Source organism: Macrobrachium nipponense, chromosome 1 (genome assembly GCF_015104395.2).
Source record: "Macrobrachium nipponense isolate FS-2020 chromosome 1, ASM1510439v2, whole genome shotgun sequence".
Classification (NCBI taxonomy): domain Eukaryota; kingdom Metazoa; phylum Arthropoda; class Malacostraca; order Decapoda; family Palaemonidae; genus Macrobrachium; species Macrobrachium nipponense.
The window spans coordinates 11,987,026-11,999,525 of record NC_087200.1 but is presented as its reverse complement, the minus strand read 5'-3'; the positions used below and the strand labels follow the sequence as shown (position 1 = coordinate 11,999,525).

General features: G+C 35.5%; 1 protein-coding gene across 1 annotated transcript in view; it reads right to left on the bottom strand.

The window, feature by feature from the left end:
* The window catches only part of LOC135220092 (barH-like 1 homeobox protein), a 42,862-nt gene extending 35,970 nt beyond the window's left edge, over positions 1–6,892 (bottom strand). Inside the window, exon 1 of the mRNA XM_064257410.1 lies at positions 5,961–6,892. Coding sequence (XP_064113480.1) covers positions 5,961–6,381 — 421 coding nt within the window. The 5' untranslated portion in view covers positions 6,382–6,892. The remainder of the gene's footprint in view (positions 1–5,960) is intronic.
* Positions 6,893–12,500: the final 5,608 nt, after the last annotated feature.

Below are 12,500 nucleotides of genomic sequence, written 5' to 3'. Positions count from 1 at the left end.
GCTCCGGCGCCCGGGGGTACCTACCCTTCCCCACCCCTACCCTCCCCCCAGGGTTTGGGGTGGGATGCGGGGGGTGTGGGGTGTAATGACGGTATCATTTAGCATATCATTTGTATAATAAGTAGTCTATTGCGGAGAACCGAATTAGGCGATGAGAGACGGGCCAAACTCTGTTTTATGACGCCCACGCGATGGATTCATGCCGAATTTATTTTATTTTTTTATTTTTTTGGATTTATTTTTTTTATTGTCTCTCAAGAGAGGTTGGATTTTTTTCAGAGTTTATTTTGGGATTTTACTATTGTCTTCAGATAGGATAGATTTATTTCGAATTAATTTATGGATTTTTTTTAACTGTCACTCGAGAGACAAAGTAACAGTAGATTTTTTCTAGTTTATTTTGGGGGTTTTGCTGTTGTCTTTAGACAGGATGGATTTGTTCCAAATTTATCTTTGGATTTTTTTATTTATTTCTTTTGTCACTGGGGAAGATGGATTTAATTCATTTGTACATTTTACTATTGTAACTAGAAAGGATAGATTTATTCCTATTTTATTTCTAGATTTTTTTATTGTCAGCTGAGAGAGTATCGATTTATTGAGAATTTATTGGGGGATTTTATTATCATTACTAGAAAGAATTAATTTATTACAAATTTATTTATGCTTTAACTTTATTATCTGTCTTTAGACAATATGGATTTATTCCCAATTTATTTTTGGATTTTTTATTTTTGTTCGAGAGAAAAGTATTTTTCCAAATTTATTCTTGGTTTTTTTTTCATTCATCACTTAACAAATTGATTTATTCCGAATTCATTTTTGGATTCTCTTGAGTATTCCTGGACTAGATAGATTTATTCAGATCTTATTAGAATTATTAGACGGGATAATTCTTCCTCAAATTTATTCTGGGCTAGACGAAAACTATTTATTAATAATTTATTTATTCCTAATTCATTTGTCCTTTGTTTTCTCATCACTTTCATTCATAAAGGGGATTTATTAGTATAATTTCGAGTTATTGTAATTTATCGAATTTCGCTCCTTAATTTTGTAATTAGTTTTAGATTAATTTTATGTACATCACCCGAGAAACAAAATAAACCATGAGTTTTACTTCTATCTTTTTAAATTCATGTGTTGGTACTAACCATGAAGACGAATCGACCTTTGGTTTGTTTATTGTTTATCTGCATCGTTATCTCTTTATACGATGAATTAAATCTGTCTACTTAGATTTATCAACTCTGCCTTCGTGGTGTATTGTCGCTGTCTACAAGACAAATCAATCCTGTTTACCTATCTTTAATTTAATTCTGTTTTCTCGTGGTTGGATCTTCGTGTTTTCTAGGACAAATAAAGTCTGTTTACTTCGGTCTGTGATCTATGTGTCTTCCTGGTTTATTTAAACGCTTTACTAGACTCGTTAACTTTGTTCACCTAGGTTTATCAGCTCTGCCTCCTCGTGGTTTATTTTTTTTGCTGTCTAGGACAAATTAACTCTTGTTTACCTTGGTTTATCAACTCTGTCTTCGTGTTTACTTTCGTCTGTTTACCGAGGTTTACTCTCGTGATTTTTAGTACAAATTAATTGTTTATCTAGGTTTATTAACTCTGTGACCTGGCTTATTCAAGTGCCTTCAAGGTCAAATTAACTTAGTTAACCTAGGTTTATCAACTCTGAGTCTTCGCGATTTACTGTCTTACTTTCAATGACAAATTAATTATGTTTATCTGTGGTTATCAACTCTGTGTCCTAGTGGTTTACTTTCGTCTGTTTAACCAGGTTTACTTTCGTGCTTTATAGGACCAATTAACTCTGTGGTTTACGTTCATGCATTTTAGGACATTAACTCTGTTTACGTAGGTTTGTTAATTATGTGTCCTCGTAGTTATATTTATGCTTTATAGGACAAATTAACTCTGTTTACCATGGGTTATTAATTCTGTATCTTCCTGACATACTTTCGTTCTTTATATGACAAATTAACTCTGTTAACCAAGGTTTATTAACCCTGTGCCTTCGTGGTTTACATTTGCGCATTCTAGGACGAATTAACTGTTTACCTGGGTTTATTAACTATGTGTCTTCGTGGCTTACTTTCGCTATTTATGAAACAAATTAACACTGTTTACAAGGTTTATTAACTCTGAGCCCTCTTGGTTTATTCAAGCGCTTTCAAGGACAAAATGAACTCTGTTCACCTAGGTTTATTTTAAAACCGAAAGTACAAATGCATCCGATAGTTTTATTTGTGGTTTATCAACATCGCTCCTATCTGAAAGGATGAATATAATGCAGAATTAAATGACAGATTTATAATTTTATTTTAAAATGATAATGACTATAGATGAATTTATTCCGCTAAAAAAAAAAAGCCGATTTCGCATCTCATTTGTTTGTCATTTACTTTTGTTCTACTTAAATGCGCTTTTGGTTTGATTTCGTCAGTGTGCATAAACACACACACGCGCGCGCACACACACACACACATATATATATATATATATTATATATATATATATATATATATATATATATATAATATATATGTGTGTGTGTGTGTGTGTGTGTGTGTGTGTGTGTGTGTGTGTGGTGTATGATTTATATAAATTTTCATGCATGGTATTCATAGAGCAAGTTTGTGAATTATTCATATTATCATCGAAAGGATAAATCCACTTAGCAAGGTGGTTTGCGGTTTCATTTCAAGTCATTGTCGCCTCACAGAACGAAAATATTTTATACATATTTTTTCTTTAATGTTTTTGGTGATTTTATTAACTTATTCTGTGATCAATTTTTCTCTAAGTCTTGCATTTCTTCAAAATCCTACACTCCGCTGTTCTGAATTACACCAACCTTTTACTTCTGATTAAAGATCAGTTCTGATATATTTTTTATTTCAGATACTTATAATAATATTTATTAAAAAGGGCTGTTATTTCGGAAGTGCGCGAATCAGAGATCTGAAATTTCATAATCTTTGTTAATATATATTTTTGCAGAAAACTAAAGGTCTGTTCATTTCGATTTGATATTTGAAAAACGTCTAAAGCTCTACGAAAATTAATTATGATATATATATATATATATATATATATATATATATATGTGTGTGTGTGTGTGTGTGTGTGTGTGTGTGTGTGTGTGTGTATAACTGAATCACGAAAGTTAGGAACGTGATAAATGCATAAATAATGGTATAAGCCACGAAGGAAAAATAAACTACAGAGTTTCCGCAAGATCTTTCGATGTTCAACGTCCTTTACTTAGCAGATGAAGGACGTTGAACGTCGGAAGGTATATATGTATTATATATATAATATTATTTATATTTATATGTTATGTATATATTATATATATATATATATATATAATATATATAGATATTATATATATATATTATACTTGTCATAGCGCGTTCGTTCGAACATTATTTCAAATGACGAATATCTTCCAGTCTCCAAAATACATCACCTTCCAAAAGAAAGGAATCCATCACCACATAGCCTTTCATTGACTTGAGTTTTGGCCGCATTCATATTCGCAATGAAAACAGCGGAAAACGGCTCCTTAATTAAGACTCCGGCTAATGTATTTTCGCGAACTGAAACTGACTGAACGCCGCTGGGGTGTGTTCATGTGGAATCTCGCGCCGTCACGTCCTCTATGGGCTGTTTTGTAATCTGTTTCCCATTTCCTGTGGACATTGAGGTTACCATGACCTTTTAAACTGTTAATTGAGTTGCACAGATATGAGGCATTTACGCACCTATCTATTTTTCATTTAGATTGGGAGCATTTTTGTGATTTTCGTTCCGCGTCGAACGGATTTCCGCATCGCCTGAAAGGCAGTTGAACGACACCCTTTAATTGAAAGGCGGTATAGTCTTAACAGCAAGAATAACTGTAATAATAATAATAATAGTATCAAATTTGCCTATTTTAGGGCGAATGATTTTGTTTATTGATTTTTATTTATATTCATTTATATTATTTATTTATTCATTTTGTGAAAACTCTCGCTGTGTGCTCTGTAAATATAGTAGAGTGTATATATATAATCTTATATATATACGCACATGTAAGTATAAATATATATATACACATGTAAGTATATATGTATACATGTGTATAACACACGAATTACTGTATATACTACTACGTGAGGATGAAACACAGCGGCCTCCCCCCCCCCCCCCCCCCCCCATACACACAACCCCTTCCTCCCTAATGCTTATTTGCCATTTATTATTCATAGGTATATTTCCCCTGACCTCAGGACAAGCCCAATCACCATCCCCCCCGCCCCCCCCCCCCTCAAAACTCTGTGACGTCATTTTTATTCTTATTTTTCTACCGTGAGCGCTGACGAATAATCTGTCTTCCGCGTAAACGGTCTACTGTCCGCATAAACGGTCTACCTTCCCAATAAACGGTATACTGTCCGCATAGACCTTCCGCATAGACGGTCTGCTGTCCGCATAAACTGTCTACCTTCCGCGTAAACTGTCTACTGTCCGCATAAACGGTCTACCTTCTGCATATACTGTCTACCTTCCCCATAAACGGTCTTCTGTCCGCATAAATGGTCTACTGTCCGCATAAACGGTCTAATGTCCGCATAAATGGTCTACCTTCTGCATAAAGGGTCTACTGTCTTCATATACTGTCTACCTTCCGCATAAACGGAACCCATAATACACACAACTACTTTCTTTGGTTTGGTTTAACAAATGGATAATAATATCGAATAGGTGGATGAATGAGAGAGAGAGAGAGAGAGAGAGAGAGAGAGAGAGTCAATGTATTTGCTTTATAGTTAAAAGGTCACGATGTCACAATGACGTCACTTTTCGAGTATGACTGTATACTTACTTCTATGACCGCCTCCCTCGTTATATCGTCAGTATATACTGCCATTACTACGAATAATAGTAGTACTGATAGTATGAGTATTATGGAGACCAGTGGAATTCCATCTATTGATTATATCGTTAAAGATGATTAAATGCGTTTTCTATCGTTTTGGAAAAGTATTTTTTGACCGATGTTCGGCATCTTGACAAATGAGAATAATGCAATAAAGGTAGCCAAGACTGAACTACTAGTACAACGAGAGAGAGAGAGAGAGAGAGAGAGAGAGAGAGAGAGAGAGAGAGAGAATACTATACAGCCGGATATTTGTCTATACGAATTATTAACCTCTATAAAAATAGCCTAAAAATTCAGCAGAGAGAGAGAGAGAGAGAGAGAGAGAGAGAAACACCATTTTGACTTTACGAATTGAAATCTTGTTATAATAACCTGAAAATTCAATTTTTTCGTGCAATGAAGTTGTCTAAACTCGTACCTATAAATCGCTTTACGGTAACAGATCCAAATGGTAATCATATATATATATTATATATATATATATATATATATAGTATATTATATATTATATATATATATATATCTTTTATTATATTATATTTATTATATATATATATATATATAGATATATATATATATATATATATCTATATATATATATATATATATATATATATCGGGTTACGGGTCCAACATTGTCTGTCTTAGAGATGATTGTTTTAATACGTAACAGTGAAAGAGTAATTCTGGATTTATTAAAAATTCCAATAAATACCGTGTAATAGATCTTGTTATAGTACATGATAATGAATAAGTAACTGGAAATTTTAATGTATAGTATGATAGGTGTATCCATAATATTATATTCGCTCGTATTTAAACAAATTGAAGAAAGGAGAAAAATTTTATGACAATTGTTTTGATTTTGTTGTCGTTTACAGCAGATTTTACTTATAGTATAATTTATGATTTTATTTATAGCTTAATGAATTTCTGGTCGGAGAAGCCAACGAAGAGGGAGAGAGAGAGAGAGAGAGAGAGAGAGAGAGAGAGAGAGGGTATAATCACAAGTACTCACTATCTTCGTCATCGTGGTGACCTAGGCCTTCACCCATGTGGTCGTCCTCCTCATCTTGGCCTCCGAGGACGTCGTCGAGATCCTTCAGTCCTTTGTTGGTGGGCGTGTTGGACGTAGCGCCCTCACACTCCCCCTTCTCCCCCAGCAGGGGGGGCGAGGCGGAGGAGGGCGGCGGGCCCCTCTGGGCCAGAATGTCGGTGATCATGAACTTGGACCGATGGACCGGTGGATCGGAGGTCGTGTCTCCGCGTACCGGCGAAGGAGACGAAAGACGCCCACCTCCTCCTCCTCCTCCTCCACCCTCGCTGTGGGCGTCGTCCAAGCCGCCCTCGTCGCTGTGGCTGGTGGCTGAGGAGGAGCCTCCTCCGGGCGAGGCGCTGCTGGGCGCGGAAACCCGCCCGCACACTTCCACGGTCATCATACACCGCGGCGGCGGCGGCGGCGGCGGCGCCCACGGATCAAGAGTAATCCTCGGTAGGGGGGAAAACGGGCGTGATGATGCTTGTTTATTCGTGATTTCGCCGCCCGAGCGTCCACAACCGCCCTCCGAAGTGGCTCCGGTCTAGAGGTGGGTCTTTGGGAGTGGTATCATGGCCGCCTCCTGGGTCATACCATGAGAGAGATGGAGGGAGCGTGAGAGAGAGAGATTCTGAGAGACTTGAGAGAGAGAGAGACAAAAAGGGAGCGAGCGATCTAAGAAATCTATTTCACTAGAGGTGTCCTCTGTCTCTCTCGCTTGGCCAGGGCGTTTTTTTCTTTTATTTTTTTGGATATCTGTAGGCAGCGGATTAGACGCAAAATAGTTCTCTAGAGGGTTCTTGCGTTAGTCACTTGCGATTAGTCAAACAGGTGGCGCTTTTCACGTCCGCACTACCCGCACCTGTCCACGGTTATGTGGTCGCGCCACTGACGGCGACGATATGGTTGGTGGTGGTGGTGGTGTCGGGAGGTCTCTCTCTCTCTCTCTCTCTCTCTCTCTCTCTTTCTCTCTCGAAACACCACACCATCAACCCCAATGTTGCCAACAAGCCAGCCAGCTAGCGGGTCGTCCCAGGTGCCAGAGTTTTTGCTCCCACCTCCAACTGCCTAAAAATCTCTCAAGCTATTCAGTATTATCCTGAGCTTTCTCTCGTCATTTGAACCTTCATGAGAGAGAGAGAGAGAGACATTGACGCCCGTTTTTATCCGAATTCGTTTCGAAAAAGGGCCAGCGAAACGATCCCCATTTCGTTCCGTCAGTGCGACTGGCACCTTTGGCGCGAAGGAGTGTCTGGCCCCGCCCCTTGCAAATCGATGCCCCGCCCCTCCTCCTTCTTTGGCTCCTCCCTCCTCCCTCCTCCTCCTCCTCCTCCTCCTTCAGGTCTACCGATGGACTCGCTGGAGGTTTAGATTCACTCTCACATCCGCTTCTGAAAACTCCTTGAACTTATACAAAAGCATTTATGTATTTCATTACCAGACATCTGGGATCAAGATCCACCCACACCCTCACTCTCTCCCAACCTCCATGACCTCTCCTCCCTCCCGCCCCGCTTCCATGACTCCGTTCCATACTTACTGGAAACTGGAAGAGATTCATCGCCTTGATTGAGTTTTTTTATTTATCTATCTATTTATTTATTTGTTTATCTATTTATCTTAATTTTCGACCTTCAATTCACGAAAACTCCCTCCATTTGATATTAAAGTAAATAAAGTTGATATATATAGTTATACACAGACGTGCCTGATGACAGCGGACTTCAAACTGAGAGAGAGAGAGAGAGAGAGAGAGAGAGAGAGAGAGAGAGAGAGAGAGAGAGAGAGCAAATTGGTTCGATTAACCCGTTCAGAGTCGTTTAACATTTCTCGGTCATTAAAACAAAAATAATTGGCTGTTCCTTCTACATTAATTTCTTTGTCTCCAATTATTTTTTATTATTATCTCTTTAAAAATAAGTACTTGCCATTACAATTCATCGTCGCTCCTAGTAACAAACCTGCGAGTTTTTGTTCTGATTCTTTTTTATGTTAAACAAAAAAGTGTATCTTGCATGTATGTGTTCTTGAAGGGAGTACTTAAAAAGTGTATTCTTGTACACTTGATGAGAGTTATACTTAATAAGTCCATGCGTGTATACCTGATAAGTTATTTAGAAATGTATACGCGTACATTTAATGAGCGTTAGTTATTTAAAAAGTGTATGCGTGTATACCTGATAATAGTTACTTAGAAATGTATATGCATACACTTAATGAGAGTTATGCTTAATAAGTGTATGCGTGTATACCTGATAATAGTTACTTAGAAATGTATATGTGTACACTTGATGAGAGTTAGTTATCTAAAAAGTGTATGCGTGTATACCTGATAAGTTACTTAGAAATGTATAGTATGCGTACACTTGATGAGAGTTAGTTATTTAAGCAGTGTATGTGTGTATACCTGATAAGTTACTTAGAAATGTATATGCATACACTTGATGAGAGTTAGTTGTTTATAAAGCGTACGCGTGTATTCCTGATAATAGTTACTTAGAAATGTATACGCGTACACTTAATGAGAGTTAGTTATGCTTAAAAAGTGTATGCGTGTGTACCTGATAATAGTTACTTAGAAATGTATACGCATACACTTAATGAGAGTTATGCTTAATAAGTGTATGCATGTATACCTGATAAGTTACTTAGAAATGTATACGCTTTCATTTAATAAGAGTTAGTTATTTAAAAAGTGTATGCGCATATACCTGATAATAGTTACTTAGAAATGTATAAGCGTACACTTAATGAGAGTTATGCTTAATAAGTGTATGCGTGTATACCTGATAATAGTTACTTAGAAATGTATGGGTACACTTGATGAGAGTTAGTTATTTAAAAAGTGTATGCGTGTATACCTGATAAGTTACTTAGAAATGTATATGCGTACACTTGATGAGAGTTAGTTGTTGAAAAAGTGTATGCGTGTATACCTGATAAATTACTTAGAAATGTATATGCGTACACTTGATGAGAGTTAGTTGTTGAAAAAGTGTATGCGTGTATACCTGATAAGTTACTTAGAAATGTATATGCGTACACTTAATGAGAGTTAGTTTATTTAAAAAGAGTGTGCTTGTACACTTGGTGAGAATTACTTGAAAAGTGTGTGCATCTATTATTTGATGAATATGCGTGCATACTGAATGAGAGTAAGCTATTTAAAAAGTGTATGCGTGTATACTTAAAAGATTAATTAACTTCTGGAGACGACTAAGAAGAAATCACTTTAGAAAACTGGCAATTTGAATATTGTTTGTCTATCTGACAAGAAACTTTATTTAGACGTTAAAATAGATTGTTCCCAAGTCAACACAACACATCTCTTTAGGCACTTCTTACTATAATTACAAACACACTCCTACACACATACACATTCATATAGACATATATACATACTCACACACACACACACATATACACACACACTAACAGAATTAAAGGCAGCCTCCAGCTTTTCATGTAAGTAGAGATCACCAGAAAAGTAATATATTTTTGCCTGTCAGGAAAATTATTGAGAAAATGGGCCTTATTATCTTGATTTCTTAAACTTACTTAGTTACCTGAATTACCTGTGCGCGTCATCAAAGGGTATTGAATTCCTGTAGACTGCTATTATTATTATTATTATTATTATTATTATTATTATTATTATTATTATTATTATTATTATTATTATTATTATTACTACCAAGAATCCTCTTATGTGTAAAAACATTATACCGATGAAAATTAAAAAAAGAAAAAAGAAATTAATGAATAAATAAAGTTAATTCAACAACATGGTAAGATAATATACAAGAGGAATTCGTTTAATTAAAGCCAAAATGACGGACTTTCAGAGTTGGTGCCTTGACTAAACAAAGACAGCGATGAAAAGAAACTGGAAATTGAAGAATGAAGCCAAAAATATTGCTATTATTATTGTTGCCGTTGCTATTATTATCATTATTACCGTAAGCTTAATAAAAGTCTTAAGGTTTTTTTTTTGCGTTTTATTACAGAAAGGAAAGGTAGTCGCAGTGACGTCATCTTGATTCTTACTGCTGATTGGCTGGAGCCTGCTCGAACTCACGAATCGAATTGAGTTGTAGAGACGGACAAATATTTTAAGAGTATTTGTATGTTTGCAGTTGCTTGGTATTCTAATGTTGAGCAAATAAACAACACACATACAAACATACCTACATACATATATATATATATATATATATATATATATATATATATATATATATATATATATGTGTGTGTGTGTGTGTGTGTGTGTATGTGTGTGTGTTTGTGTGTGTGTGGGTGGTTCTCCCCCATGCAGTATGGAAGACGCCATCAGATCATCTTATCAATATGCGCCTCTCTTCAATAAACTTGGAGAAGTGGTGCCCTTCCGTTCGAGGACTCCGTTCCTCCTCCCGCGGATATGACCAATATATTGGAGTCCTTCAACATGCATCGTCCACATTTCACATTCGCTGCCGCTCTCTCTCTCTCTCTCTCTCTCTCTCTCTCTCTCTCTCTCTCCATGTCTGTCTGTCTATATTATTTTGTGATCTATTTAATTTCTGTGGTTTTTATTTAAGTAATGGAAGATTAATAGTAGAGCCATTTTCTCTGTCTGCCTGTCTGTCTGTCTCTTTCTATTTGCAGTTATTGTTGAAAAATAAGTTAAAAAAAAAAAAAAAAAAAAAAAAAAAAAAAAAAAAAAAAAAAAATAGTTATAATCTCTCTCTCTCTCTCACATCTCTCTCTCTCTCGTCTCTCTCTCCTCCTCTCACTCTCTCTCATTAGAAATGAATAAATAAATAAATACGAATATATATATATATATATATATATATGTAATTACGTTTTTATTAACTTTTATAAACAATATTGGTGTTAAGTCTTAAAGAAACACAATTATTTGATACATTTCCTATAACGAATTGGCTTGAGAGTCTTAGAAATATTGATAGACAGTCATTTTTGTTTACTTTTGTTATATTTCGATCTTTTACAGTGAATTTAAAAAAAAACATTGATTCAGTACTAAACTACTGTGACGTCATATAGTAATCTCGTAGTTATGTCATTTTTTGACGGAAAATGACAACCGCCTCTTAAAGGTTAGTCATTGCTTGGAATTTTTATAAAAACTATATTTTTCAGTCTTTGGATAATGGCCTTGTTTTCGTGATTTTTTTTTTTTTTTTCGTGTCTCTCATTCGTCTGTGTTCTTGTGGTCGTTTCGTAGAATAGGCTATGTAAAATATTCAAAATAATTTCACACTATGTCCTCCTTGTGATATAAAATTCAATTTAACATTACATCCTCGTGGGTGATTTAAAATTAATTTTGAATTCTCTCCTCGTTTGGGGATTAAGAATTAATTTCACATTATTTCCTCTTTGGGGATTTAAAATTAGTTTCACTTATTTCCTAGTGGTAATTTAAAATTAATTTCATATTTCCTGGTGGCCATGTAAAATTAGTTTCACGTTACTTCCTGGTGGTGATTTAGAAATAGTGGTGGCGATTTTAAATTAATTTCATATCCCCTGGTAGTGATTTAAAACTAGTTTCACATTACTTCCTGGTGGTGATTTAAAATTAGTGTCATATTACTTCCTGGTGGTGATTTAAAATTAATTTCACATTACTTTCTTTGTGGTGATTTAAAATTAGTATCATATTACTTCCTGGTGGTGATATTAAATTAATTTCTTATTGCTTTTTGTGGTGATTTAAAATTAGTTTCTCAATACTTCCTGGTGGTGATTTAAAATCAATTTCACATTACTTCCTGGTGGTGATTTAAAATCAATTTCACATTACTTCCTGGTGGTTATTTAAAATTAATTTCACATTACTCCCTGGTGGTGATTTAAAGTTAGTTTCACAATATTTCTTGGTGGTGATTTAAAATTAGTTTCACACTACTTCCTATTGGTGATTTATAATTAATTTCCCATTATTTCCTCTTGGTTGTTTGAAATTAACGTGGTAGTCAAAATGAATTTGACTGCTTCCTGGCCGTGACTTGTAATAATTTCAGATTATTTTCTGGTGGTGATTTCAATTACTTTCATTTTTGCCTCATTGGTGATTCAAAATTGATTTACCATTATTTTCTAGTGGTAGTTTAAAATTACCATTTCTGAATATATTTATGCAGTGCAAGTTTGCACTTCTGCATACAGGTGAACCTACCATTTCTGAATGTATTTATACAGTGCATGCTGGCACCTTCGTATACAGGCACTCCCTTACGAATGCAAAGATGAATATGTGTGCTGGAACCTACTTTAGAAGCCATTTCTATATTCTAATAAACATCTCCAAGAGTAAATTCAGAGAGAGAGAGAGAAAGAGAGAGAGAGAGAGAGAAAGAGAGAGAGAGAAAGAGAGAGAGAGAAAATCTCTTCTATGGCACCCGACTGTGAAATCGATCCAAATTACCGTCGGGGTAATCATTCATTACCTTAGGAACTCCACCCAACACTTCCGGTCGCATTTTCGTGATGATACACCCCCCCTCT